We start from the raw sequence: 26854 nt of genomic DNA, 5'->3' as shown, positions 1-26854 counted from the left end.
CATCAAGCCTTCTGCTTTGAAAATGATACAAATATGAAAACCTTAAAACAAGTAGAGTGTTTTAAGCAGACTTCAAGATTTAGAAATGTGACTTTTGTACTTTTGGAGGGGTTTCTAGATATATTTTGAAAACCAATCAGGTCTACCTGGGAACTTGCTTATTTTGAGCATTCAAGGTAGAAGCAGGACTTCCTCATAATGCGTTTGTAGTTTATTTTCCCATCATCATGCTATCCTAAGAGTTAAGCTCCAAATAGGAAAGAACTATGTTGTGAGCGAGGCTACAGTGCTAACCTGAACATTTGGACCCAGTTTAACTACAGGAAAAGATAATACTTCTCAAGAAATGGTCACACATTTGAAAAGTCAAGATGTTCCAAAAATTTAGATAAACCAACTGTCCTCTTTATTTAGAGTCAGGAAGGTCAGTAATATTTTGCCCCCTCAAAAAAATAAAAGTGAAATTTCTAAAGAGTCAAAATGGAAGAGCTTTAGATAGCATAATTTCTGGAGTGCCCAAAAATGCCCCTGACTTGAACTATTGGGTCCAGGCTGTCTATCTCAACCAGAATGAGCATTCCAAGATTCTTTAAGCCCCCTCCAATAGGGACCTGCAGGTTTAAGAGTTATAATTTGGCCTGGGGCAGCTGGAAGACCTTTCAATTTTCATGTAAACTTTCCATTCAAATACGATTTTTACTTCGTCTATTACAATCTGGAAAAAGACCCTCAAAAACTTTTTATCTGGATTATTTCTCTTACATCTAGTCAGGGCTCTTTAAAGGTACATAAAACATAATCACCCTTCTCTTGAAATGATATCCAGTCGATTTGACATCTTGGGAGCTATATGAATAGCTCTGCACTCCAGTGGAGAAGTCAAATTGACTTATTTCTTCACTCAGACTACTGTCTGCCATAGAGGACAGAGAAGACAAATAATGGGGCTCATCTAAAAAAAGAGAAAGAGAAAGCTTCCATTAGGTAAAGGTCCGAAGAGTCTAGAATATGGAAGGATAGTACTAATGACACTCATTGCGACACCATTTTTTTCTTTCTCTAAGACCTAAATAACATTAATCATTAGATAATGTCTTTAAGACTGTAAGCTCCTTAGGAGCAGGGAAAGTGTCGGTAAAACTCTGTTGCATTGTAGTCTGCCACGTGCTTAATATAGTGCTCGGCACACAGTAATTTCTCAGTAAGTGCTGTTTACTGAATGATTTTTAGAGCGTTCTCGCTCTCTTTCCTTGCTCCTTTCAATATACTTGATAAAAAGCTTACTTCAGAAAAATTCTGCTATGCACTGCTGTTTGGACAGTGGCCTCAAGTGAGGTGGGAGGAACAGCACTGCAGTTTGGGGAGCTTGCTGGAGGCAGACAGACATGGTCATTGATTAGGGAAGAGGTGCCCTACCCAGCCAAATGAAAACCCATCAGGCAGGCTGATAATAATAATGATGGTATTTGTTAAGTGCTTACTATGTGCCAGGCACTGTTCCAAACGCTGGGGTAGATACAAGATCATCAGGTTGCCCCACGTGGGGCTCACAGTCTTAATCCCCATTTTATAGATGAGCTGAGGCACAGAGAAGTGAAGTGACTTGCCCAAGGTCACACAGCAGACAAGTGGTGGAGCCGGGATTAGAACCCACATCCTCTGACTTCCAAACCCAGGCTCTTCCCACTAAGTCATGCTGCTTTGGAGTGCCACCCTTCAACATGCATTGCCAAAGCCTGACATTACTTTCTGAAATGGCAATGGAGTGCTAGAGCTAGGGAAACAGTATTAATGGTAAATGCCTCCTATGAATATCATCAAATATGTCCTATTTTCTCATCAGAATGTCCTACCTGAATTATCATTTACTGAATCCCTGGCCTCTTTCCTAATAGCAATGTACTTTTTCTTTCTTTCCATAGGCACCTACAAAACAAAGAATATCATTTTTGAAATTTTTAAGTCAGGGATAGCAAGCTTATTTTTGTATTAGTAGTTTGGAAAAAATAGAAAATAATAATAGTATTAATAACAATAACAGTATTGGCTAAACGCTATCTATATGTACAATACCACTATTACTTTAATCATATTCACCCCACCCTCAGCCCCACAGAACATTTTTGTATTTTATTTTAATGTCTGTCTCCCTCTAGACTTTAAGTTCCCTTGTGGGCATGGAATGTGCGTACCAATTTTGTTGTAATGTACCCTCTTAAGCGCTTAGTATAATAAATACCATTCACTGGAGTACTCACCTCAATTTCTACAGGAAATGTGTAACATCGTTTCAGGTCAATCAAGTTTTCAAAAATAAACAAGTTCTGCACATCAAAACATAGTTAGAAATTAACCACTTTATATCTAAAAGCAACTGGGAAAAATAGTTGGATCACAGAAGTTATTATGATGAACTGTAGTGCTTATGGATAATAGTTAAGAATTGGCTTAACATTACCAAAGAGGAGAATTGGAATTCTATCATGCTGATATTTTAAATACTTCCATATTTAAATAATGGAGCACTCAGAATTCAAGTAGCTAGGATCTAATTTTCTCATTTCATTCCAGTGTGAGTAACCAGTTGTAAATCATAAAAGCAAAGGAGAAAGGTGAAACACAAGGGTAGCTACAGAATCCTTGGAGTCTGAATCCTGAAATCTTGGCTGTGAGACTTTTGTACTTTTCCAAGTGCTTAGTCGGTGCCAAGCACTAATTAGGAGCTCAACAATTACCACTGACAGACTAAATCAATTCATAATATCACATTACTTGGAATTGTTTAAAGCAAAAAGGATTAGGGTTAATATACGCACCCAAAATTCACATGTTGCTCATAGCTAACTAACCAATTAGCAAAAATAAAAACCACAAGGCAGAACCAATCATTTTTAGGATCTATCAATTTCATATAAAACTTAGAGCCCTCTGCCAAGTAAACCCAAATCTTCCCCCGATTACAGTTGTGGACAGGAAACATGTTCCTTGTTTATTCTGTACTTTTCCAATGCCTAGAACAGTTCACTGAACCAAGTGTGGTCAATATGCACTACTGTTACTGAATTCCTGGATTTTCAGTGTTACGCATCAGAGCTATGGAAAATACCATTCTTTGTCTAGGTTAGAAAGCCTTTCTCCACTTTTCTCCATTTCAAATTTATCACATGCTCTCCCATCTTTTCCTCAAAATGTTCTCTTCTACTCTCTTCCTCTGGCCCAGTCATTTTGTTTACTCATTTTTTACTCTGCTGTTTACCTTTGTTGTTTTTGTTGTTGTTTTTGTTGTCTACAGGTCCTAGGTACCAACCTTTATTTAGGTGATGCCTTGTGTATCTATGTACCCCAGCCTGAGGTCTGTAAGTATTCCTGGGTGTCCCATATGTGTTTGCAAGGGACCTTCCCAATGGAGTGAACCTCAGGTTTCAGACTTCTCCACTCCTTCTGAACCAAACTTTGAAGACTGCCCTCTTACTTTTCTGATAGGGGGTGAAGTGCCAAAGTCTTTAAGACAGGCCGCGTGGCAAGGAGGTCCTATAAGACCACAGACCTCCCTGTGTGGCCCAATATTGGGGTCACAGGTGCCCCATCACCATCCTGCCTGCTCCTGCTTCCTGGTCTTGGCCCTCACCCTTTGCAGGAATTTCCAAGCCACCGGGGCAAATAACTTTATGATAGTGATGTGGAGGAGGAAAAGGTCTCAGCACTCAGGAAGCATGGGACAGAGATCTGAGCCCACTGGAAGATTTCAAAGCACTGGTGTCTGGCCCTGGAATTCAACCACCTATTACAGAAGGGAAGTTTTAGGGAAGGCTAGGGCCTTGAATCTCTTTGTCCTTCCCACCCACATACTCAAGTGCCTACATGCAACCTGGTTGTAGTACCAGGAGACCTACACTGGCCTCTGTGGTGAACCTGGGTCACTTTAGCCTTTCTTCGAGCCGAAATAACCACCAGAGTCATCCCAAGAAAGCTCAGACCCCTGACAGTAGTTGCAAAATCCCCAAAGCCTTTGTTTTTCCCCTTCCAGGAAGGGGCGAGAATTAAGAGCCTCCAAGTAAACCCCAATCTCTCACCCCTTACCGCCATTACTCCACAGCTCTCAGCTGAACACTCCCCAACAACAACGGAATCATTTGGGGATACAGCCAGATTTCCTTCTTTCTGAAGTTGGCTGCGAGAAGCTCAGAGGAGTCATTTCCAACCTTCAGCTTCCCAGGGCATCGCATCCCTCTGGCAACCAGAAGCCTAGACTGTAAGCTCGTTGTGGACAAGGAATGTGTCTACTTATTGTTGAACTGTGCTCTCCTAAGCGCTTATTACCGGGCTCTGCACACAGTAAATGCTCAATAAATACGATTGAATGAATGAAAAACCTTACCTTTTCTGGTTTTTCTGTAAACAAAAACCCTTGGTAGAATTTGGTTTCATTGAAGACACAGCTGATAACAGCAATGGCACAGTTATATGCAGCACAGTGGTACTGTCTTCTCTTCTCCAGCAACTGAGTCTCACCTGCCATGTTCTCTGTAAATGCATCATAGCAGGATCTGCACAGGAGAATATCAGTTCAATTGAGTGCTACTACCCTATGGTCTAATAATATCACAATGCTTCAATTTCGTATTAACTATTTCAAAAGTCTTCTTGCATGGGGACTTCATTAATGACACATCCAACAGATCACAACTCTATCTGCAAAGTCCTTCTGAAATTATGTCTTCCAAGAGACTTTCCCGATTAATTGCCATTCTCCCAGTTTATATTTCCATATATGTCACTTCAGCATCTCCGCACCACCAAAGCACTTAAGTATTCTCAACCCCCAAGGTTTTTTGTACATACTTTACACTACCTTACTCCTTAAGCATGAACTCATACATAGCCTCCTTTTCTTCTCCCTTCTTTCCATAATTCATTTTAGTGTCTGTTTCGATGCTAGATTCTACACCCCTTTAGGAAAGGAAATCTACCTGTACTCTCGCAGGGACTTAGTACAGTGCTCTGTTGAAAGCAGGGACTTAATACTACTGACTGATTGATATTTCAAGTGGAAATAAAACTGAGAATAAATTGGAGTGGCTATAAATTTCAGGTTTGCTTTATGAAGCCAGAAAAATCCATGTATTTTAAGTGGGCCAACTTATTTTACCCAGAACTTATATTTTATGCTGAAGCACAATCCTAAAAAAAATGTCAGATTCTAAAAGAAAGACCTGGAAAAATATGAAATCTTTGCCTCTACTTTCCTGCACTGAAGTGCCATAGATAAAAATCACTACTCTTCAGTGCTAAGCTAAAATAAAATAAGTCTATGGCTTTACTTTCTCACTTAATTAAAAAGCAAGGAAGAGGAAAGTGAGAGAAATCAAACAAAACATATCAGAGAACCTTAACCTTTGCAAAATGGCTGGCCTAATTATATCAGTGTTACTACTTAGCAGAAAGCTACTTTGGAAGAAGCATTATTTCCCACAACTAGAAAATCATCTAATGCACTGCTGGATATATTGTTTCATGCTTATACTGCTGCAATGGGCTCAGTGATTGCCTACTGATTTAAAAGAGTTAACGTTCCTTCCAAAGTTTCTAACTTTGGGAAGCAATTTTAGGCACTGATTTAATCAAATACATAAATTCAGTTTTACAACCCCTTAAGCTATGTGGAACAAATGAACATTTAAATTGCAAACAATTCAGTGGCATATCAGTTTATTAGTTAAATATGATCTTACTTGATTAATGTCTTAGTAAGTTCGTTTCCCTCTATAACACTGGAGCCATGGAAAGCTCGGTTGATTCTCGACTCTTTGGAGTGAACATCATCTTTTGGAAGGCGAGAATACATCATTTCCAGCATCTTATAATAACCCAATTTCTTGGTGACTTGAGTATCAAAAGTAGATTCATTTGACTACAAATTTTGCACACAGAAAGTAGTCACAACTCATGCAATATACAGTAAATATGACAATTTCCAACCTATTTTTTTTTAAACACCTAACAGGTTTATTTGGGAACCCAATCATAGAAGAGCCTGAGACTACTGAATTTCTCAAAATTGTTTCCAGGCCTGTCATATAATGTGACCTAAATGATCGATTTCATCTCTGACCACACTTGTTTCATTTACCTCTTCAGAAATCATTATTTTTTTAAAATTGCATCGATGCTTTATGGGCATGGAATGTGTATTTTTTATTTTTATTCTGTACTCTCCCAAGCACTTAGTACAGTGCTCTGCACACATTAAGTGCTCCGTGGCTCAGTGGAAAGAGCCTGGGCTTCGGAGTCAGAGGTCATGGGTTCGACTCCCGGCTCTGCCACTTGTCAGTTGTGTGACTGTGGTCAAGCCACTTAACTTCTCTGTGCCTCAGTTACCTCATCTGTAAAATGGGGGTGAACTGTGAACCTCACGTGGGACAACCTGACTACCCTGTATCTACCCCAGTGCTTAGAACAGTGCTCTGCACATAGTAAGCGCTTAACAAATACCAACATTATTAACTGTCTACCTTTATCTGGGTTTCCTTTTAAGTGGTCAAAATTGTAATTTGGCAGTCAATGCAATATGTAAGAAATCTCCAACATTTAATCAGCTGCTTTTCAAACAAGGAAGATACTTACAGCTCCAATCTACTGGCTGAAAACTTACAAAGTTCCTAATGGCATTTGGTCCAGGAGACCCATATTTAAATTGAGTAGGAACATGTTGTTTAACAAATCCGTGATACCTTTGTAAATCTGGACTTTAACATGTCCATAGCCCCCACTATAATCCTATAAAAGAATTCTTTCAAAGCGTCCAGGCTGCAGTGCAACAACAGGGTGAGGAGGGAACGATCCACAAATGCCTGGCGGGTAGTACTTGAAAGATGGTCATCTCTCAGGAACATTCCGTGCACAGCTTCCAATAGGGCTACTTGTTTGGCAGAGCCACTCCTATGAAGAATGAGACTTTCCTGTGAATTCCAACTTTACTTTACCAATGCCAGATATACAATTAACTTTGAATTTAGATCCAAAGCTGACAGAGAAACTAAAACCAGAAGACTTTGGGAATGAAACCATTCTTCTCTATCTTCCAATTCCCAACCAAAAACAACATGTAAAATATGAACAAAGTAAGCCAGATTTGGCCCTAACACTGGCTTCTAACCAGACCTTGATCCTCACCTCATAGTACCCCAGTATGGTGCTACGAAACCAAAAAAATTCCTACTTAAATGAAAAGCAATTTTTGAAAAAAAAATGTATTTACTCCATCTTTGCATTTGAACATCAACTACACTTCCAAATAGAGGCTCTCTGAATCTTTGACTCACTTAACACCTAGTATAATATCAACTCTGACCACACTGTCTCATTTACCTCTCCACCAATCATTATTTTTAAAAATTGCATCTGTGCTGTATGGGTGGGGAATGTGTCTGTTTATTGTTATACTGTATTCTCCCAAGCACTTAGTACAACACTTTGCACACAGTAAGCACTCAATAAATATGACTGACTGAATTTGGGTTTCATTTTAAGTGGACAAAATTATAGGCCAGGGATTTCTGCCTTTATTTTACCCTAAGAGAGTAAGGGAAATAGATCCTAGCTTAGGCGAGAGAACTAAACAACACTTTCATGAAAAATAAACTGATGAGGTCACTCAAGTGAGCCTTCTGGTGGCAAAAACTTAGCCTTCAGCTCACACCCTGACACAGGTCATCACTCACAACCATTGTCCAGCTACCCAGCCGGGATATCCGTAGCCCAAGTAGATACGATCTCTCTCTTTTGTTAAAAATCTCCACCAGAGATTCTTGCTGTTACGTAGCTGTTAATTTTTTTTTAAAGATATTAACGCTGTAGGTTTCTCTGGCTTGCCTCTCTCGATTATAAATTCTTTATGAGCAAGAAATGTGTCTGCTAATTATGTGGTATTGTAATCTCACAAGTGCTTCATACAGTGCTCTGCACATAGTAGTGTTCAATAAATACCACTGATTTGACTGATGGACATAAAATTAAACCGAACTAATTAAATCCCTTTTAACACCTAGTTTAAATCCAATGCACTCCAAAATAATGTACTAAATCTCTGTTGAACATCATGAGGATAATGAAAACTAAGCAAACATTTTAAACTGATTACCTTCTAGCGATTCTTTTGAAACTCATCTGAAATAATTCTTCCATAAAGTGCCTCTGGTCCCGACAAAGGATTTCTGTCATTAATTGTAGTAACATAGGACTCTGGGATAATTCCAAGGCATCCAGGAACTAGATAAATGGGGTCAAAACATTTCCACATCTTTTTAAAGCGTGCTTTTTTTCTGAAAATTTTCTATTTTTTCCTGGCTGCATAATGCCAGTTTTAAAACATTTTAAAACATGTTTTATTGAGGATGCAATGGCTCTATATTATATCCTTATAGGATCAAAAAGTTGTTGTCTTTAAGGAAAAAACAGAAACATTGATAATCGGGGCAGACGAAAGGCTGGATTAATGTAATATACTGTTTTGAAGCTACTTCCATCCGACGTGTGTACAATGTGCCAAAAATATTTTCTTCAGTTGTAAGACATGTTATAGTGAATAAAAATAAAAAAGCTGGAGGTATAAATTAGAATCCAAAAATAAAACTAAATTAGCTATGCCTGAAAAGACAAGTGCATTTTTTGAGAGATAATTATCTTAGAGAAACTTTTGAAGTAAACCTTAACTTGCAAGGGCCATTCTAAGACTGAAGGGGAGTTTTTAGTGTACAGCAGACTAATGTTTTAGCGGCCACCTATCACTACTTCCAGTTCCAAGACTGCCTGGAGAACCCTGACAGAGAAGCAGCGTGGCTTAGCGGAGAAAGCATTGGGCTTGGGAGTCAGACATCAGGGGTTCTAATCCCGGCTTCGCCTCTGATCAGCTGTGTGACTTCGGGCAAATCACTTGACTTCTCTGTGCCTTAGTTACCTCATCTATAAAATGGGGATTAAGATTGAGCCCCCCACCACGGAACATCTGATTACTTTGTATCTACCCCAGTGCTTAGAAGAGTGTTTAGCACAGAGTACTTGCTTAATAAATGCCATCATTATTATTACCAGAATCTCTATTTTTGTAATAGACATTTCCAGCAGCTCAAGCTTTTCCAATCCCCAAAGAATAATTAATAATTACGGTATTTGTTAATGTGTCAAGCACTGTTCTCAGCTCTAGGGTAGGTACAAGTTAATCAGGTCAGACAGAGTCCATGTTCCACATGGCACTCACAGTCTAAAGGAGAGGAGAACACGTACTGAATCCCCACTTTATATAGATGAGGTCCAGAGGAGTTAAGTGACTTGTCCAAGGTCACACAGCAAGCAAGAGGCAGAGCTGGGATTGGAACTCAGGTCCTTTGACTTCCAGGCCCGTGTTCTTTCCATGAGGCCACGCTCCTCCCTAAAACCTCCTGGGAACTTCAAAGCAGTGCCCCAATTCAGGCAAGCTGACAGAAGGGAAGAAGGAAGGAGGGTCTGAAGGGACAGCACTTAGAATAGTGCTTGGCACATAAGTGCTTAATAAATACCATCATCATCATCAAGAGCAGGACCATTACTATTGAGATATTGATAATACTGATAATTCTGGCAAAATGCACCTGGATGTCATGAAAATCCTATCAACTTGCCATTTAGCTTGCCCTACTAAGATACATCTATTTTCCCATTCTCAGGCAGCCCTTGAATAACTAAGTGCTGTTGAATAAATTATATCGGCTGACCCTTCCAACCAGCTGTCACAGCAACATTCCCATCTCATATGTAAATGTGGCTTTTGGACAGAAACCTTGACGTGAGTGGGATGTGCTGGGTAGGCTGCAGAAGTATCATTCAGAGGACTTCTGGCTGGCACCATGTAAATTCTTTATCCCCACTCTTTGTTCATCTCACATGGACCAAAAAATCTCCATGTGGCTTCTTGAAGGAATTCTAATTGACAAACTGAAATTATACTGTCATTTCCTATGTATGTCATGTGTCTTATATTACAATATTTCTAGAGTTACACAGACTGTCTCCAAGTAGAACACTGACAGGCCTCAGGTCTATCTGATCTCTGGGATCCTAACACCTTTCCTCTGCCCTAAGAGTCCTTCAGATTTCTTTAGGCCAGTAAACTTCAATAAAAGAACATAAGCAATGCCACTTCTGGTCAGACTACCCTGCTCAGTGTTCTGCTGCCATCAGTGGCAACAAGATGCTTGTAAGATCTATAATATGGTTGCCCTCGTTGACATCCAATCTCGTGGTAAGAATGTAGTATGAAAAGCTCTTCTTCTACATCCTTACTTTCCCACTGGTATCCTATTATGAACCTCTCATCCATGAATTTATCTTACCCTCCAACCTCCTGAGATTTCGTTTTCTTTCATGAAAATTTCCTGGGGTCACTGTGGGTCCCCTAGTGCTTATCTGCCCAGGATTAAGCTGAAAGTATTTGAAATCACCTGGATCTGCCATGTGTTTCACACAGCACTGTTGTCTGCCCAAGCCAAACACTACTAACATCTGAAGAAAATGAACACCCTGACCGTTACAAAGGTAGCCATAACCGTTCCCAAATCCAAATGGGGCCTAATGGTGTTCTGTTAGCAACTACAACAGGTAGGCAGATGCCTCACTGTAAAGAGGAATGATGCAGAGGGCTCCAGTTTTTTCAAACATATTTACCTAAACAAGGGAACTAGTCAAAATAGTACCACTAAGCATAGGGCATCAAATGATACTTTCAGTTTTAACTAAGTTGTGATCAACTCTATCCAGAACAGTATTTACCATTCTTCTAACAAGAAATGGAAAGAACAAGCCTCCAGTTTATAGTATTCTTATAAGCTGGAATACTTGGAATTCTTATATTCCATGTTGCACATGCTTCCCCATTTTGTCACACTTGAAATCCAAATTTTATTTTTGATTAGGAACAGTTATAAGAAGCATTGGCTCTCCAAAGTTATTGTTTTGCCTTACAAGCTTTGTTAAATACTAACCTTTTTAGTGCAATCCACATAGTTGTTGTACCGCAGAGTTCCTTTGGGAAACTCATCAGAATTCATAGGGAAATTGAAAGCCACAAATTGTTCTAGTGCATTCTTAAGATCATTAAGTCTGTCTCCAGTAAGATTTGTGAAGAAGGGAAGAATAAGCACAGCTTGGCTCTAGTATGGAAACAAGAATTGGTAGGATTAGAGAAAACGAGGAATCGGAAATGAAGGCCTTACTGGTGCCACAGTAATAATTGCTTTATTTAAAAACCTTCTAAGGGCTACTTAAATATTGGATTTTGTGGATCATTTAAATGTAGTTTCAAGGTCTCAAAATGAGACCAAATCCTGAGTTTCGTCTTTCTTCCTGTCACTAAGGATGCTCCACTAGAAGTATGGACTAAGTCAAAATGCCTTCATTGAGCATTTAAAAGGTTGTATAGCACTACATAGATCGGGGGTAACCAAAGTGCAGTTCACGAGCCACAAGCGGCTCTTCTTCACTTGCTCCACGGTTCACGTACAGAGGTTTTGTTATTTATTATTTCACCACATTGGCAGTGGGTTGCAGTATGTTGCTGCTCCAACCGTTTCAGAGGGGATGGCACCCTCACCCACAAAAGTCCAGAGTGGCTGGCCTCACCCCTCAAACCACTGCCTCATCCAGAACACCTGCTCTCTGTCACCACCCTGGGAACTCCAGCTCACCACTTCACCTGCTGCTTTCAGCCAAATTGATCATTTTTGTTTGGGGCTCTTCGGTTCATTAAACTTGGCCACCTCTCGGAGTATGTGTTAAAGAGAGGCATGTTTCCTACTGTCTTACAATAAGTTGGATGACTTATACTAATTCAGTATGCACTTGAATCATCCCGTAGCACGTAGGGAAAAGTTTCCACAACGAAATGATTTCACTGAAATAAGGCCATGAATCCCAGGATTCAGAGAATCCTACTGGAGATCTCTCCATTCCCCAGAGAACTAATGACAGGGGAGAACAGGGTTCTCCATCCTTCAAAGCATATTCACTCACATTAATTTGGGCACGAGATCGAATCAAAGTAAGTGACCTTGGCATGGCACTAAGGCCTCTCCTATTCCCAACTGCCTTTCATCAGTCCTTGAGTCCTTCTCCCCTCTCTCGCCCTCCATTTTGTCTTTCTTTTCCTCTCAAGTGAATAGCTCTAAAGCGAAACATAGTTCTGCTGCTTTAAACAACAACTTTGTTATTATCATCATCATTAGTAGTAGTAATAACAATTTTGGGTTGCTTCAGTAGATAAAAAAAGTTCAATCAACCGATGGCATTTATTGTCATTTATTTATTACTACTACCTAGGGGTATTTCTGCTTTTGCCTCCTTGTCTCTATTCCTAGCATAGTATCAGTCTCCTCTAAATGTTCAAATTCTGTGAGGTGATATCAGACAGATAAAAACAAATACAACCCTGGGTGACAGTGAAGAATTCACTCAAAAAAAAAAAACCCTCAATAAATTACCTTTAGATTTAGGCCAAGCTTCTTATCAATAAGCAGACTAGTATATGCATTGAAGACGGCAGAGAAAGCAGCGTGATTTGTATTAGAGGACACTGAGGAATCAATCTAGAAAAACAAAATAAGGAAAGTGTAATCGTACTGTTTCTATTATCTTTTTCCCAAAACCATACTACTACATGCAATTTAAATAGAATAATTAGTGTATGATTTACATTTGAGAAATGGACTACCATTCTAGTTTCTTGTTTGTGGATTTTAACACAAATTTTTCTCCAAATTCACTCATCCTTGTGCAGTATCCAACCCCAAATTTTCATCTAGCAAAATCCAATATTTTAAATGCAAATTGTTTCCAATATTGGTAACAGCAAACTTTATTAATAAACTCATGTTTTGAAAACTTCAAAGGTTATTCAAAACAAACGCAGTTTGAACAAAGCTATTACGGGCAGTCTTCAAATTAAGACCTCTCAAACCACACAGTATGACACTTAATGCTCCTAATTTTAAAGCCTGCTTCAGCTGTGCAACATGTCAGTCTTGACTTGACAACGCTAGCCTTCTTTATGGCACTAGCTATTCAGATGCAGGTGATGAAGGAGGGCACATTTGACTTGTGGGAAACTGGGGAAACTATTTTAAAAACCATCATAATGGGAAAAAAAAATTAAAGAGAGATGGGGTTATGAGGCAGGAGAGCCTATAGGGTAGGGGCAGCGGGGCTTATATATGACACAGACAGAGTCACCACAGAGGGTCAACATCCATTTTATTCCCAATGAAATAAGCCGGCTTTGGACCTCTGACAATACAATTATGTAACTATTTCTCATCGACAATTAAGTAAACAATTCTCAGATATTTTTGTATCTGACTTAGGTTCAGGAATCAATTCACCATGTGTCACACTGTCCTATCGGAATACTAGTTGCAATGTCTCAACCTAACACAGTTTTCAAGAATCAATTCTGTCCTAAGCCCTTGGACTGTCTTTCCACTTCATTTCACAAACACCCTCAAAAAAAGTTGTGATTCTAAAATGAGCCCCCAAGACAATACCTGTAGAACTTTAGCCAGTAAAGTCAAAACAGCTATTTTGCTTTCTGGAGTAGAATCTTCAGCCCACCACGTATCGAGTCTCTTCCAATTTTGCAGAATCGCATCCACCAACTTCTCTCCCTGCTGCTTCCGAACAATACGATCTCTAAAGCTTTGATCTAACATGCCATTCAAAATGGTTCCCACCTGAAATAGTTTTTGAAAATAATAAAGCATGGGATATTCTCTGATAGGAGTATTAAACCTGAATGACAGCCTGCGAAAACGGATTTTTAAAAATCTAAAACAAAAAATCCTTTAGATAGGGATTCAGACCAAGGAATCTGAAGGTCAGCTAACTTTTCAAAATGATACAGTCCAAAAGAGTGGTGATATTATTGTTACTTTTCAGTTGCACTCTGCTGTGGTCAGGTCATAAATGGGTTTTGTATATAAAAGTTCACAATGTACTTCACAGTGTGCTTCATCCCTGCACAATATCTCAATTTTTGCACACACTGCCTCAGCAGACACATGGCTGATACTAAAAAAAGAGTGTAATGATACTGGAACAGCCAGGTGCAGTATTATCACTTCCTTCACAAAGAGGTCCTATAATCTTTGTGAATGGACCGTGGCCCATGAGTCATTCGCAATGGCAGATTCCATCCACCATTCATTTTGAATTTATTGCTTAGCCTGAGCAACATTGAATGACCTTGTGAACGACATCCCCATAATATATACTTCCAGGCCCTGGAAGAGAATCTTAAAAGGGAAATAGGCTCATGAAAGTACCCAAATTCCCTTAAAAGCTGCCATACCAATTTAGGTATTTTACAACTGGCTACTGTGAAAATACTCTTTTTTTCTTCTTCCTTTAGCAACCTTTGTACAGAAACACTTTGGAAACAAATCAACTATTTCACAGAGGTAACTGTTTATATCAGTAGCTATCTGCCAACTTAAGGGAACATTTAAATACCATTTTTGCATTATCCACTGATGACTTCATGAGCTCAAGTACAGCAGTGTCAATATTTTTCAGGAGCTCAGTATTGATGGTTGCCGAGAACAAGTTGTAGAAATACTCTCCGTGAGAGAAACTGATTAGGTTCCTCTGTGATGTTCCTGCAAGTGGCACAGAAAGCACCACTGTATTCAACAGGAGACTCACCAGTTCTTCACACTAGGAGAATTGACAAAAAGCTGCATAAATCAATTTGTCATTTCACACAGTGGATACTTTTGTAATGGAAATAAAGTACCAAATATTCAAAAATCAAGGAAAATCAGTTTTCTAAAGTTCAGATTTTTAGTTTTAGTATTTAACTTTTCCTTAAAAATCGAGAGTGGTGCTCTTATTGAAGTAGATCAATAGAGACTTTTTATCAACAGTAAGGAGAGCTTCATTAATCTATGGTCTGATAAACGGATATAAATATGAATTCTATACACTTACATACACACATTACCCCACCCTACAGCCCCACCCAAGTCTAGTAAAGAAATAGATTATTGTGCTTCAAAACAGCACTATCAGTATTTGAACCTTTTTTGGGCCCTACGTGGCTGGCATTGTAGATCCCACATTCACCTTTTCAGCCCAACACCAAGTCACAGGTGAATAGTCTTCTTCACATACAAAGGGGAGACACACACACACACACACACACACACTCTCTCTCTCTCTTCCTACCAGTCCTCCAAAAGCAAAAGCCAACTCCAGAAGTCCACTGGCTAATTGTTTACTGCTGATTTCTAATGAGGGAAGAGACTGCCTTTCGTCACCAGGTGCAATTCCTTTATAAACAACGGAGAGAAGCTTGGTGCTTCCTGGACGCTGCAGATGTGAAGCCTAAAAAAGTGGTCATTCAGTCATTGTCAGTGTTTGCTCAATGATAAAATCCAAGAAATATTAAAGGTACAAAGTTTTACCACAGTTCATATTAATTCTTTACTCTTTCCTCCTGGATGGATAATTCCTTTAAACTACAACAATAAACTTGTCTTGTTGAGTACAATTTTATTGCCCCATGGTTTTTTTTCTATACAGTGGTAGGTTCTGCACCAGCATTTCATGTAAGTTCAAGTATGAGTAAGATAATATTAAGATTTAATATTTGTAAAGCCTCATTTGTGTTAAGGAATGTTCAAAAATAAATAATATAAAATCTTATTCGTTAAGTGTTTATTATGTGCCAAGTATTGTACTAAGCACTGGAGTAGAAACGAGACAATCAGGTTGGATGCAGTCCCTCTCCCACATGGGGCTCACAGTTTAAGGGGGAGGAGAAGAGGTACTGAATCCCTATTTTATAGATGAGGAAACTGAGGCAATAGAGAAGCTGAGTGACTTGCCCAAGGTCACAAAGCAAGCAACTGGCAGAACCAGGATTAGAATTAAGGTCTCCTGACTCCCAGGTCCATTCTCTTTCCTTAGCCACTAGAACCTCTAGGCTAAAAAAGAGTGACTATTTTGGACAGCCTATATTTTCATTATTTTATTTTTACTCCTAGATATGATCAATTCCATTGATCTTGAGATCCCCTAGGTTTTTATTTAAGGCTAAGTAGATTTGTGGCTCCCATTTTCCAAGTGCAAACCTTCTGTTGGCAGAATACACATACAAAATTTAAATGAAGCTTTTTTTTAATGGTATTTATTAAACACTTACTATGTACCAAGCAAGTGCACAGATAAATAAGGTCATCAGGTTGAACACAGTCCATATTTTACCGCTGAAGTGAATGAGTAACAGAGAAGGTTCAATGACTTGCCCAAAGTCACAGAGCAAACAAGTGGCAGGGCCAGGATTAGAATCCAGGTCTGCCCTCCAGGCCCGTGCTCTATCCTCTGGGCCAAGGTGCTTCTCAGCATGTTTTTTTAAATTAACAATGTCAGACCTATATCTTTATCCTGTCTTTACCAAAACCAAGAAAACCTAATTAGAGACGTTAGCATGTCAAAAGTAACTCAGTAGTTAATAAAATGGTGAAGATTTCAACCTCTCACTTCTGGTTTTCATTTCACTGCTTCTCCCCAGGGGCAGAAGACCCTTTCACTGTGTATAAGGCCCCAGCCGCACCAGGGTAGCTTGGACTGTGTTAGATTGGATGTTTTCTGAGCCACCGCAAACACGGCATGGCTCTGAAAAGGCCCAGGTGTCTCTCTTCGGAGTTCCCACATGTACAGTCACATCAATTATTTCATTCTATTCTCACAGCATCCTTGTGAAGTACAGAGAGGCAGGTAATAGCCACCTTCTACAGATGAAGAAATTGTGGGAAGAGACTTGATCATGGACATATAGAAGGCCAGTGGTAGAGTGAGAGACAGATCCCACGTTCTTTCCACCAGACTATGTTACTTTCTTCACTTGAAGCACCACCACTCCTACTTCATCTCCCCGACTTTTACCTACAAGGGCAGATCTTAATGTACAACTTCCTGTCCTGGGATCCTAAGGCAACCTGTTTCCCCGCTACTTCTACCACTGAAACTCATCCTCTCTCCTCTGATCTCTGTCCTCATAAACCAAAAGTGCAGTGCAGTGAGAAAAAATGAGTTTCTAGCATGTGAAACACTTAATTTGCTGTGGAAAAGTTTACCTGAGGATGTACTGCAGCATGCAAAAGTCCAGCCCTTTGAAGCTGTTTACAGGCTGATAGGATAGAAGCCAACCTAGGCCGATCAAAGCGAGCATCAGGTTTATATAGGTCCACAGTACAGAGCTCCTCAATGCTAGTTAAGTGAAGGAAAAGAAAAATAATTTTGCTTGTCATCATCTTAACATATTAAGATTTATCTCACTTATTCAGTACTGAAAGATACTATGGATATCGTTACCATTTTAACAGTCCTCTAGACTGTAAGCTCATTATGGGCAGGGCACCTGTCTGCAGTACTGTATTCTCCCAAGCATTTAGTACAGTGCTCTGAACATAGTAAGAGCTCAATAAATACCAATAATTGATTGATTTATCTTAACAACTGGTTATTTCCTTAAGCTGTATTAACTTTAGTTTGCTTTAAACCAGGCATGTAAATGACAGGTTCAGGTGCACTTGGTGCTTAAACACAGCACCTGAATGACTAAATCACTGATGGGGAAGGAAGAGAGGATGGAGAATCCTGCAGAGTCTGGATGGTGGCTCAGTATCCGGCGTGACCTGCTGAAACAGCCTCTTCTACTCTTCTAAGACCTCCCAACATGGAAGCTGTCAGGAGCGGTGCCACCTCTCTTCGCAACTGGAAATGGCCATGCCTCTTCTTTTCCTTGGCATCTCATTCAGGATCAAAGCTGCAAAAGGGCTTGCCCACTTTGATCTGGCTGGCTCTAACAGGTTCTGATGGGTTCACTACACTGAGGCATTTTCTGAAGTCACAGAGCAGGGACAAGACCACCCAGAACCTCCTATCCCCAAATCTAGTTTCTGCAGCACTCCCAACTAGGGCTATCAGAAAATTCCACCTTTGCATTGCTACCAAGCACTATAAGGGTGGCGTGCAATCAGCCCTCTTTTGAGACAAATAGGTGGCAGAGCTTGAAAACTGTACTTCTGACTGCATTAATTAGCATGATACAGATAAATGCTTACCTTTGAGCTGTTACTCTTTTCTTTATGTTGCCCTCCAAGGCATCCTTGTAAGGAGATTTCTTTAAAGCTTTCATAACACTCACACAGACATCGGGAAGATTACTCATGACTTGTACATCAGCTACATTAAAACCTATGCTTGACGGATCACACACTATTTCCACTACAAGTTCCATAAAGGTAGCGTTAAGTAAATCCTTCTCAAGTAGCTGTACAAAATAAAATAAAATGAAATGGGAATTTCATTTGTAATAGTACTGAACTCACAGAGGGCTTTAATAATAAAACTGTGCTTAAGTCATTTGCTAAGAAACCCCTAGCTGTATAATGAAAGAGAGCACATACATAAAACAGACACAAAAAGCTAGTTTGCATTTGACTCATCGGGGGAAATGGCAAATATTAGATACTAGAGTGATTAGCTACTATCAAAAGGCACACTCACAAACTAAGACAAATTCCAAAAACCATTTTAATGGTTTTCTATAAACACCTCTTCAGTTCCATCTGTTGACTTGGAAAGAATAAATCTAGAATGGTGTTGAATTGCATTTAATTGTGCTACAAAGCTGAGAGAGAGTTCTCTTTTTCAGGCACTATTGGGCCTACAGGAATAGGAAGTACAGTGTTTGTCATGGCCCAGTTACTTGGACATAATCACAGAGATACTTCACTACTGGGGGGAAAATGGAACCTATAGGTAATACAGAGAAGCAGAGAAGTAAAGCTCTCTTCCTCGCAATCTTCCTCACTATCGTTTTCTCTCAAGTACCACTGTAATATTTAGGGAGGAAAGGAGAGCAACAGAGAAGCTAAAATGAAATGTTGAGCTGCCACTCATTAATAATTTTCAATCTATTTTTCCAAAAGTCCAAATTAATCCATCTATAATCTCTCATTCACAAACATTATAATAGGGTTAGGTATCACCTGTAGATTTAATTGGTAAAAGGAATATCCATAACTTAACACTAAACTGGCATGTCAATATTTTATCATTTGAGATATTTTGTAATCCCACTAGAGACAAGAAAGAGCCAAGAGCCTTGATTCATTCTGTTTGTGGATTAACCATGGCCCAGAATTCACATTCTCCTCCTTTTGATTTAACACTGCATACTCTATAGGTATTCTTAAAATATTGATTCTTTTGATTGACACACTCATCAATATATTCAGAGGAGGATTACAAAGCAGGGTGACCCCCAAATCAGTGAGTTTGGCTATTTGTAGCATGCCCCAGTTGAAAATCGGCTGGGGAAGAAGGTTGAAACTAATGTTTAAACTGAGAAATTTAACAATCTAGAACAATTTAATACATGTAAACTGCTTGAAGCACAACTTTTGTAAGCAGACAGTGTGGTAGGAACTGTGAGTTCCATATTAGCCCTACCAGTTAGCTACACGAACATCCAAAGGTGAATCATCATCAATGGTCTCATCTTTGAGTACCAAAGACAACTAAATATTTAATACCCATCTCTTCCTCTGGCTAAAAGACTAAGAACAAAGAATTTGGAGGGTCATGTTAGCCTGAGGTAATATTCATAACCAACAACTTCTCAGTTTGACTGTAACTTACTCTAATATTCTAAAGTTTTCAATATTTCACTAACTATACTCATTTTTAACAAACCTAACTTGCAAGTTGAAAAATGCTACATTTGCACAAGTATGAAAAAAAGTATTTGTGTCATTGCAAAAGCTGTTTATCATTTGGAAAAAAAACCCAAAGCTGGCTATCATACTACCTTCCAAGTGTCTTGGTAGGTGTTCAGAAGCATAGTGGCAAATTCCATAATTCGGACAATAATTGTACACTTGCTGTAATTGTACTCTTCCCTTTCTTGTGGACTAAACATGCTGCCTTTTGAGCCAGTGCCAAAACACTGTTCCGCTGCTGTAATATCATGAAAGGCAATGCGTTCCAGGAAGAAGGATATGGCCCTCAAAAATGAAGACTTTGCCTGCGTTCCTGGGAATATTAATAAAATATTGGTATATTTAAATACAAAATCATAAGTATACATTTCATATCACCACAACAACAGCATGCAGCTTTTCTAGGTCCATCAGTTTATTTAAGAAATTAAAATGAAAAATTTTGTTCCATTCTGAAAAACTACTATGACCCAAATGTTACAACCTGGTGAGAACACACATGGACATTAATGAAAAAAAATTTATGACAAGGTTAATAACTCATACATGAGGTCTTTTTTTTTTTTTTTTAATAACACAACCATCTATTTAGCTCTAGTCTTGAAATCTTCATCACTGCCACGACAAACTCTATTATTCTTGACAGTTCGGTAGTAAATCATACTATCCTATGCTCAAAGGCAGGAACCGACTCTTCAGGCTGGAAAACACTATGAAAATGACAGGGGCAAAGTGCTCAGAGAGAGCAAAGGTTCACAGATTTTCTCATTAATTTCCTACAACAACCAAGTCCAGCTCACCTCTCTAATGCCAACCTACTCTCTGTACCTCAAGTGCACCATCAGCCCCTTGTTAGTTTGGTATTAATCAGGGAAGCAGTCCAAATTTCAAATCTTAGGACAAAAACTTCTGAGTCTAACAACTACCCAGAACTTTCTTGAAGAGGAAACCCAGCAACATGACATGAGGAAGATTCAATCCCCAAAAATGAAGCAGTTATTCTTGATTTCAAGTCTTCCAACAAAGTTAAACCTGACTTAGCAGCATACAAACTTTACCTACCGAGTATTTCATGTGCTTTGACAGTTTTCTCCTCAATAAATGTGTTGTAGCACTCCAGAGATGCTAAGAGCATATCCATCCATTGTAGAACAGCTCTTAAACTAAAAGGCCCTTCCAGATCCAAGAGGGTTGGCCAAACAAGGATTCCGGATAAATGATCATTACCCGTACCTGCACCTTCAAATCTGCTAATGAGGAAAGAAACACCTTCTTCCTTGAGGATGTCATTCAACCATGAAGCTGGGGACTTATTGCCTTAAAAAGAAACAAAGATTTAAAGCTATCCAATCCAATTTTTTCTTGATCTAATTTTTCTTTCTATAATCTAATCAGTTATCTACTTAAAATGACAAAGGGCAGAGAGACTATAAATGTTAGAATATGTTAAGAATGCAGAATCAAATAAAATGCAATTTATTTCCATTAGCATGTCCAAATAAAATGTTACATTAGCAAAATTATTTGATAAAGGATTATGCATTTCACTACTGCATTATGTTGGTTACACTCTCTATTGGCATTCAAAAGGTACATTATCTAAAAATCCTTTATTTCCAGATAGTTTTTGTAACTTGGTAAATCAAGGTTAAAAAAAAAAGTATTTACCTTGTCTAAACTACGTGCTTTTGTCTAGACTTCTAGCAATAATGAAGTTCTTAGTATTGTAATACAAAGGAGCCAGGAAATGTGGCCAAAGTGCCGGAGGGTGACATACCCACAAGTCATACTGACATGTCAGCCCGTGGCTCCCTGTGATTCTGCCAATCAATGTCACCATATCTCTTCCCTCACTATATCAATCTCCACCCAAGTCACAGTGGCAGGAGGAGGAGGAAAAAGTCACTACCTCCTCTCCCTTCAGTCTGGTACAGAAGGTAAAAACAGTGTTGAACCCTCTGCTACATCCTGAGGCTGGCGAGGCCATTGAGAAGCATTTCATCTTGTCAGCCAGTGGAGTACAATGTCTTTCAATCCCTCTTTGTTTGAGAGTTCCACTTTCCAAAAACATATTTCTTTGTAGTCAGGCCAGGGACAATCTTTCCGTAAATTAGGAAGGCAGGGAATGTCTTTTCACATCACACAGGAATAGTACTTCCTCTCCATTAGGATCAAACTCACTGATGCTCTACTCATTTAGGAAGAGTGCAAGATTCTCTAGCTATGCCGTTAAAGAAAATTGACTTTAAAATAGTAAATATGCATTTGGGTCAACACCTCCAGGTTTCATTATCCAAGCTGGTCTAAAATGAATCTGATTAAAGTGATCTGAATTGAATTTGCTTTTATTTAGAAACAGAGGAAAAGGTGAAAAATGTTAGCGGAATGTTACAATTGAGATCTTACGAAAAACTTCTGAGAAATATTAAAATATGGTTTATCCTTTAGTAATAGCTCAGATTCAAAATCGGTACTGTGTACTTAAGTAGTTCATACATATCCTGCATCTATAAAGAGATATCTATAGCTATAGGATATGTGTATGGGGAAACTGGCAATCATTGTACTAGCCTTCTTTATGAGTCTGCAATCACACTGTATTATTTAGTAAGTTTGACATATATCACATTCTATTGAAATTACACTAGCAGCAAAGCTACGATCCAAAAATAGGTTGGGTTTTCTGTTTGTTTGTTTCTCCAATAAACCTCAACATCTACACTACAAGAGCAAATAAGCATAAACAAAGTTTGGGGAATGGTAGGACTTTATTACAGTACCTGGTAATAAAGGGACAAATTTATAAAAGAGCTCTATGGACTTGTGTCGGCATTCTGTCTGGGGTCTTCCACACTGCCCCAAAAGCCAGTAAACAAGATCCAATAAACGCACTGACCGAGCATTGGGAAATCCTCTGTTGAAGAGACAAGAAATGTAAATTAGATGGCTTCATCGAATCTATACTGCATCTTACCAAAATATCCCTAATAGCAGAATCACACCAAACTGGACAACACTAGCATTTTTGGTAATAATGTTGGTATTTGTTAAGCGCTTACTATGTGCCGAGCACTGTTCTAAGCGCTGGGGTAGACATAGGGGAATCAGGTTGTCCCACGTGGGGCTCACAGTCTTAATCCCCAATTTACAGATGACGGAACTGAGGTGCAGAGAAGTTAAGTGACTTGCCCACAGTCACACAGCCGACAAGTGGCAGAGCTGGGATTCGAACTCATGAGCCCTGACTCCAAAGCCCGTGCTCTTTCCACTGAGCCACGCTGCTACCAGCCACGCTGGTAATCTACACAAGACAATAGAATTATCCAGCAAAATGAGTTAAATAAATTATTTTCACTTCTAAAAAGAAGGAATGGTTGCAAGCTTCTCAAGCCACTTGGTTTCTCCTCAACCCAACCTCACATTGTTAATGATCAAGGTTAGAATCCTGTATATCAAATGTAAAGAAATCAGGAACTGTATTTTCTTTGCCTTTAAACCCTAAAGTTTTTACCACGAATTTCTCCCTACAGCACTGGGAAACTTCTTCTGAATCTTAGTCCACTCAAATTCTAGAGCATCCTGACTAGGGCATAATGATTGAGAAGTAACCATTCACTTTTACAGCAGATCAAGATGCAAAGTGCTAAGGAATACCAACCGTGGCAAACGCCGATTCTTTTCTTCATTGAAGGATATGTGCTTTTTCTCAATGATACGTTTTAGGTGATCAATAGCATCACAACACTGTTGAATTGTACCTGTTTCCAAGCAGAAAAAATACTAAACAATAAATACTGCAACTAAACCAAGTACTAAAAACATGCAATACAAAAATACACAGAACATTAGGGAGGCAGTGGGGCCTACTGGATAGAGCACAGGCCTGGGAATCAGAAGGACCTGGGTTCTACTCCCCAGCTCTGCCACTTGTCAGCTGTGTGACCCTGAGCAAGTCACTTTCCTTCTCTGTGCCTCAGTTACTTCATCTGTAAAATGGGGATTAAAACTGACTGTGAGCGCTATATAGGACAGGGATGTGTCCAACCCAATTACCTTGCATCTATCCTAGTACTTAGTACAGTGCCTGGCACATAGTAAGTGCTTAACAAATACCACAGTTAACATTTACAATTTATTTCAAGTCTACCAAAGACACATCATAGAAAGAGAAGCAGTAGAAGAGTAGGGATTTAAATACTTTATCACCTCTTAAAATATATGGCAGTGCTAACTAACCAGGCCAATAAAAGCTGAAAATACTAACAGAAATAGCCGGGCAGTTGGGATAAAGAGCTGGTTGTTCATTCAATAGTATTTATTTATTCAATAGTATTTATTGAGCGCTTACTATGTGCAGAGCACTGTACTAAGCGCTTGGAATGAACAAGTCGGCAACAGATAGACAGTCCCTGCTGTTTGACGGGCTTACAGTCTAATCGGGGGAGACAGACAAGCATAATGGCAATAGAGTCAAGGGGAAGAACATCTCCTAAAAACAATGGCAACTAAATAGAATCAAGGTGATGTACATTTCATTAACAAAATAAATAGGGTAATAGGTTGTCATACGTGAAGATAGGACGAGACATTACTGTATTTCGCTCCCAGTTTTCACTACTGCTACTTCCCACTTGGGATAGAAATAGAGCCTTTCATTACCATTCTACCTCTGGTATCATCAAGTTGCAGTTGTTATTTTCCCCGCTCCACTCCCCGATTGTAGGAATATGGATGGACAGAGAGAAGTAGAAATTAATAGTAGGAGTTGGAGTTGAGCCACATGGGAGAGAAGCAAGTGCTTTCTCTGTTGCCTTCCCAGCTTTGATTTTGCTCCAGGATGCATAAGCTTTAAACAGAGGGTAAAAGTGAGTAAAGATCATCCTCCATAGAGGAACACCTCCCCAGCAGAAAAGGGCAGAAGTTTTGGGGCAGTCATTAAAGAATAGGAACATGTCAGGTGTGAAAGCAAGTGTGTGGATCAGGACAAATACTACTCCAGAAGTTTGGGAATGTTAGAAAAATATTTTAACTTAAAAAAGTTAATTAAAAAAAATTTTAAATGAACTTGTCACTTATATTACTAGCAAGGCCAGAGTGTGACAGAATGATTGAGGCAGATTTGTGAATGAGCAGTAGTAGTAAAAGTATTTATTACACGCTCACTGTGTATGGGGCACTGTACTAAATCCTGGAAGAGAATACATAGGTGGGAATTAGATACTGTCCCTCTCCCTTGGGGGACTCAGGCAGTGGAAAATATTTTTACACCCAAAAGTTAGGGGTTTACAAACATCAATTTTTCTAAAGACCTGGAAGCATTACTGTTTCATAAAGCACATTCCAAATCTAGGTAATATCAGAGGCAAGATTTGATGCCGGAAGAACATTCTGACTAAATTGAGAAGGGAACTCTAACTTCTCTTCAATGCAAAACAAAATGAAACTTTGCCTGGAAGATTAATTGCTCAAATGTCATTATAAAGTACTTGTAATAGTGTCAAAGAAATAGTGTAAAATACCTCAGATCACAAAACCTATGTCTCTTAACTTCGTTAATATATTTCTATTATGCTTCAGGAAAATCATTAATAGCTGCCAACACAGTAGAGCTCATGACAACCATTATGCTATGTTGGAGTCAGAATTGGAGAATACGCATTTTTTTTAATGATGATAAACTACTGATTTACTCAAGTGTAAAACTTCAAATTGACAACTGGATGCGGAAGAGATTAAGAAAAATTCTGGTTTCTAACTGATTGTGAAACAGGTAGGTGTGAACTACAGGAAAATACAGTAAAATGGGTAGCAGCTGTCTAATAGAACTAATGATTTGGGATTAGAAAATACTGAGGTCTTGATCAAAAGTGAAATCCCATCATTTACTTACTTGTAAATGATGGGATATATTTTAATCAGTGATAACTATTCAAACTCCTCTAATTATTAAAATTGAATAGCCCCTCAACATCATATGTAATCATTCAAATCCCTTTTTGAAAGGTCTATGCCATCTAATGTTGCAGATACACTCTGCCCAATGAGTTAGAAGGTGAGATAAAAAATAGTAGAGATGATTTGCAAAAGATCTAGAAAAGGTCTTCTCCTTGGTCTCAAGTTACCAAACCAATCTATTGACAATGGGTTAATCATGAGGAGACTATTTTGGCTGAAAATTACAACTACATATTTTTAAATTATATATTACAAATTACTTCTTTATTCATATTAATGTCCGTCTCTTCCTCTAGTCTGTAAGCTTGTTATAGAAGGGAACGTGTCTGCAAATTCTGTTGTACTGTACTCTCCCAAGCACTTAGTACAGTGCTCTGCACGAAGAAAGTGCTCAATAAATACAATTGATTGATTGATTGGACTACACTTCCAGGAAATAGGAAAGAAGCCAGTAAGAAAGAGCCCAGCAACTCAACCTGAATAAATCAAAAATGAAAACGAAGGCATTGTTTTGACATAAAGTCTCATGACTTCCATAAATTAAGCCATAAGGACTCTAGGTTTCTTCTCAGTCCTTCCAATAACACTCTTCAACCCCATGGACAGTGTTAGTTAAGTAAACAATATTTGTAATTACAATAATCCCACTAGATTGAAAGATCCTAAAGGGCGTAAATAGAAGCAGCATGATGTAGTGAATAGAGCACAGGCCTAGGAGTCAGGAGGTCATGGTTTCTAATCCCAGCTCTGCCACTTGTCTGCTGTGGGACCTTGGGCAAATCACTCGACTTCTCTGGGCCTCAGTTCCCTCATCTGTAAAATGGGTTTTGAGACTGTGAGCTCCATGTGGGCTAGGGACTGTGTCTAACCTGATTACCTTGTACTTACCCCAGAATTTAGGGCTTGGCACATAGTGAGTACTTAACAAATGCCATTATTATTATTATTATTATAAATTGTGTTTTATAATCTGTACTGTACTCTCCCAAGAACTTAATATACTGCACTACTCAAAATAAGTGCTTAATAAAAAAAAATTACTGATTGAAGGATCTTGTGTGAATGAGTCTGTGGGGATGTTTAAGTGT

The 26854-nt window shown here is 38.9% G+C and overlaps 1 protein-coding gene across 3 annotated transcripts in view; it reads right to left on the bottom strand.

Moving 5' to 3' along the window:
• Positions 1-26854, bottom strand: part of PRKDC (protein kinase, DNA-activated, catalytic subunit) — a 126427-nt gene that overhangs the window by 69221 nt on the left and 30352 nt on the right. For all 3 annotated transcript variants that reach the window (XM_029069344.1, XM_029069345.1, XM_029069346.1), the window contains exons 29-46: positions 23470-23569; positions 22592-22725; positions 20874-21128; positions 19901-20124; positions 18150-18358; positions 17160-17292; positions 15247-15405; positions 14533-14736; positions 13569-13754; positions 12510-12614; positions 11016-11183; positions 8141-8268; positions 6732-6939; positions 5733-5911; positions 4379-4547; positions 2259-2324; positions 1854-1926; positions 804-952 (exon numbers count right to left, since the gene is read on the bottom strand). In XM_029069344.1, the coding sequence (XP_028925177.1) occupies positions 804-952; positions 1854-1926; positions 2259-2324; positions 4379-4547; positions 5733-5911; positions 6732-6939; positions 8141-8268; positions 11016-11183; positions 12510-12614; positions 13569-13754; positions 14533-14736; positions 15247-15405; positions 17160-17292; positions 18150-18358; positions 19901-20124; positions 20874-21128; positions 22592-22725; positions 23470-23569 (2849 nt within the window). The remainder of the gene's footprint in view (positions 1-803; positions 953-1853; positions 1927-2258; positions 2325-4378; positions 4548-5732; positions 5912-6731; positions 6940-8140; positions 8269-11015; positions 11184-12509; positions 12615-13568; positions 13755-14532; positions 14737-15246; positions 15406-17159; positions 17293-18149; positions 18359-19900; positions 20125-20873; positions 21129-22591; positions 22726-23469; positions 23570-26854) is intronic.

Source organism: Ornithorhynchus anatinus, chromosome 7, assembly GCF_004115215.2.
Source record: "Ornithorhynchus anatinus isolate Pmale09 chromosome 7, mOrnAna1.pri.v4, whole genome shotgun sequence".
NCBI lineage: Eukaryota > Metazoa > Chordata > Mammalia > Monotremata > Ornithorhynchidae > Ornithorhynchus > Ornithorhynchus anatinus.
Note: the sequence above shows the minus strand (reverse complement) of the source record. Positions and strands in the feature narration are given on the sequence as shown.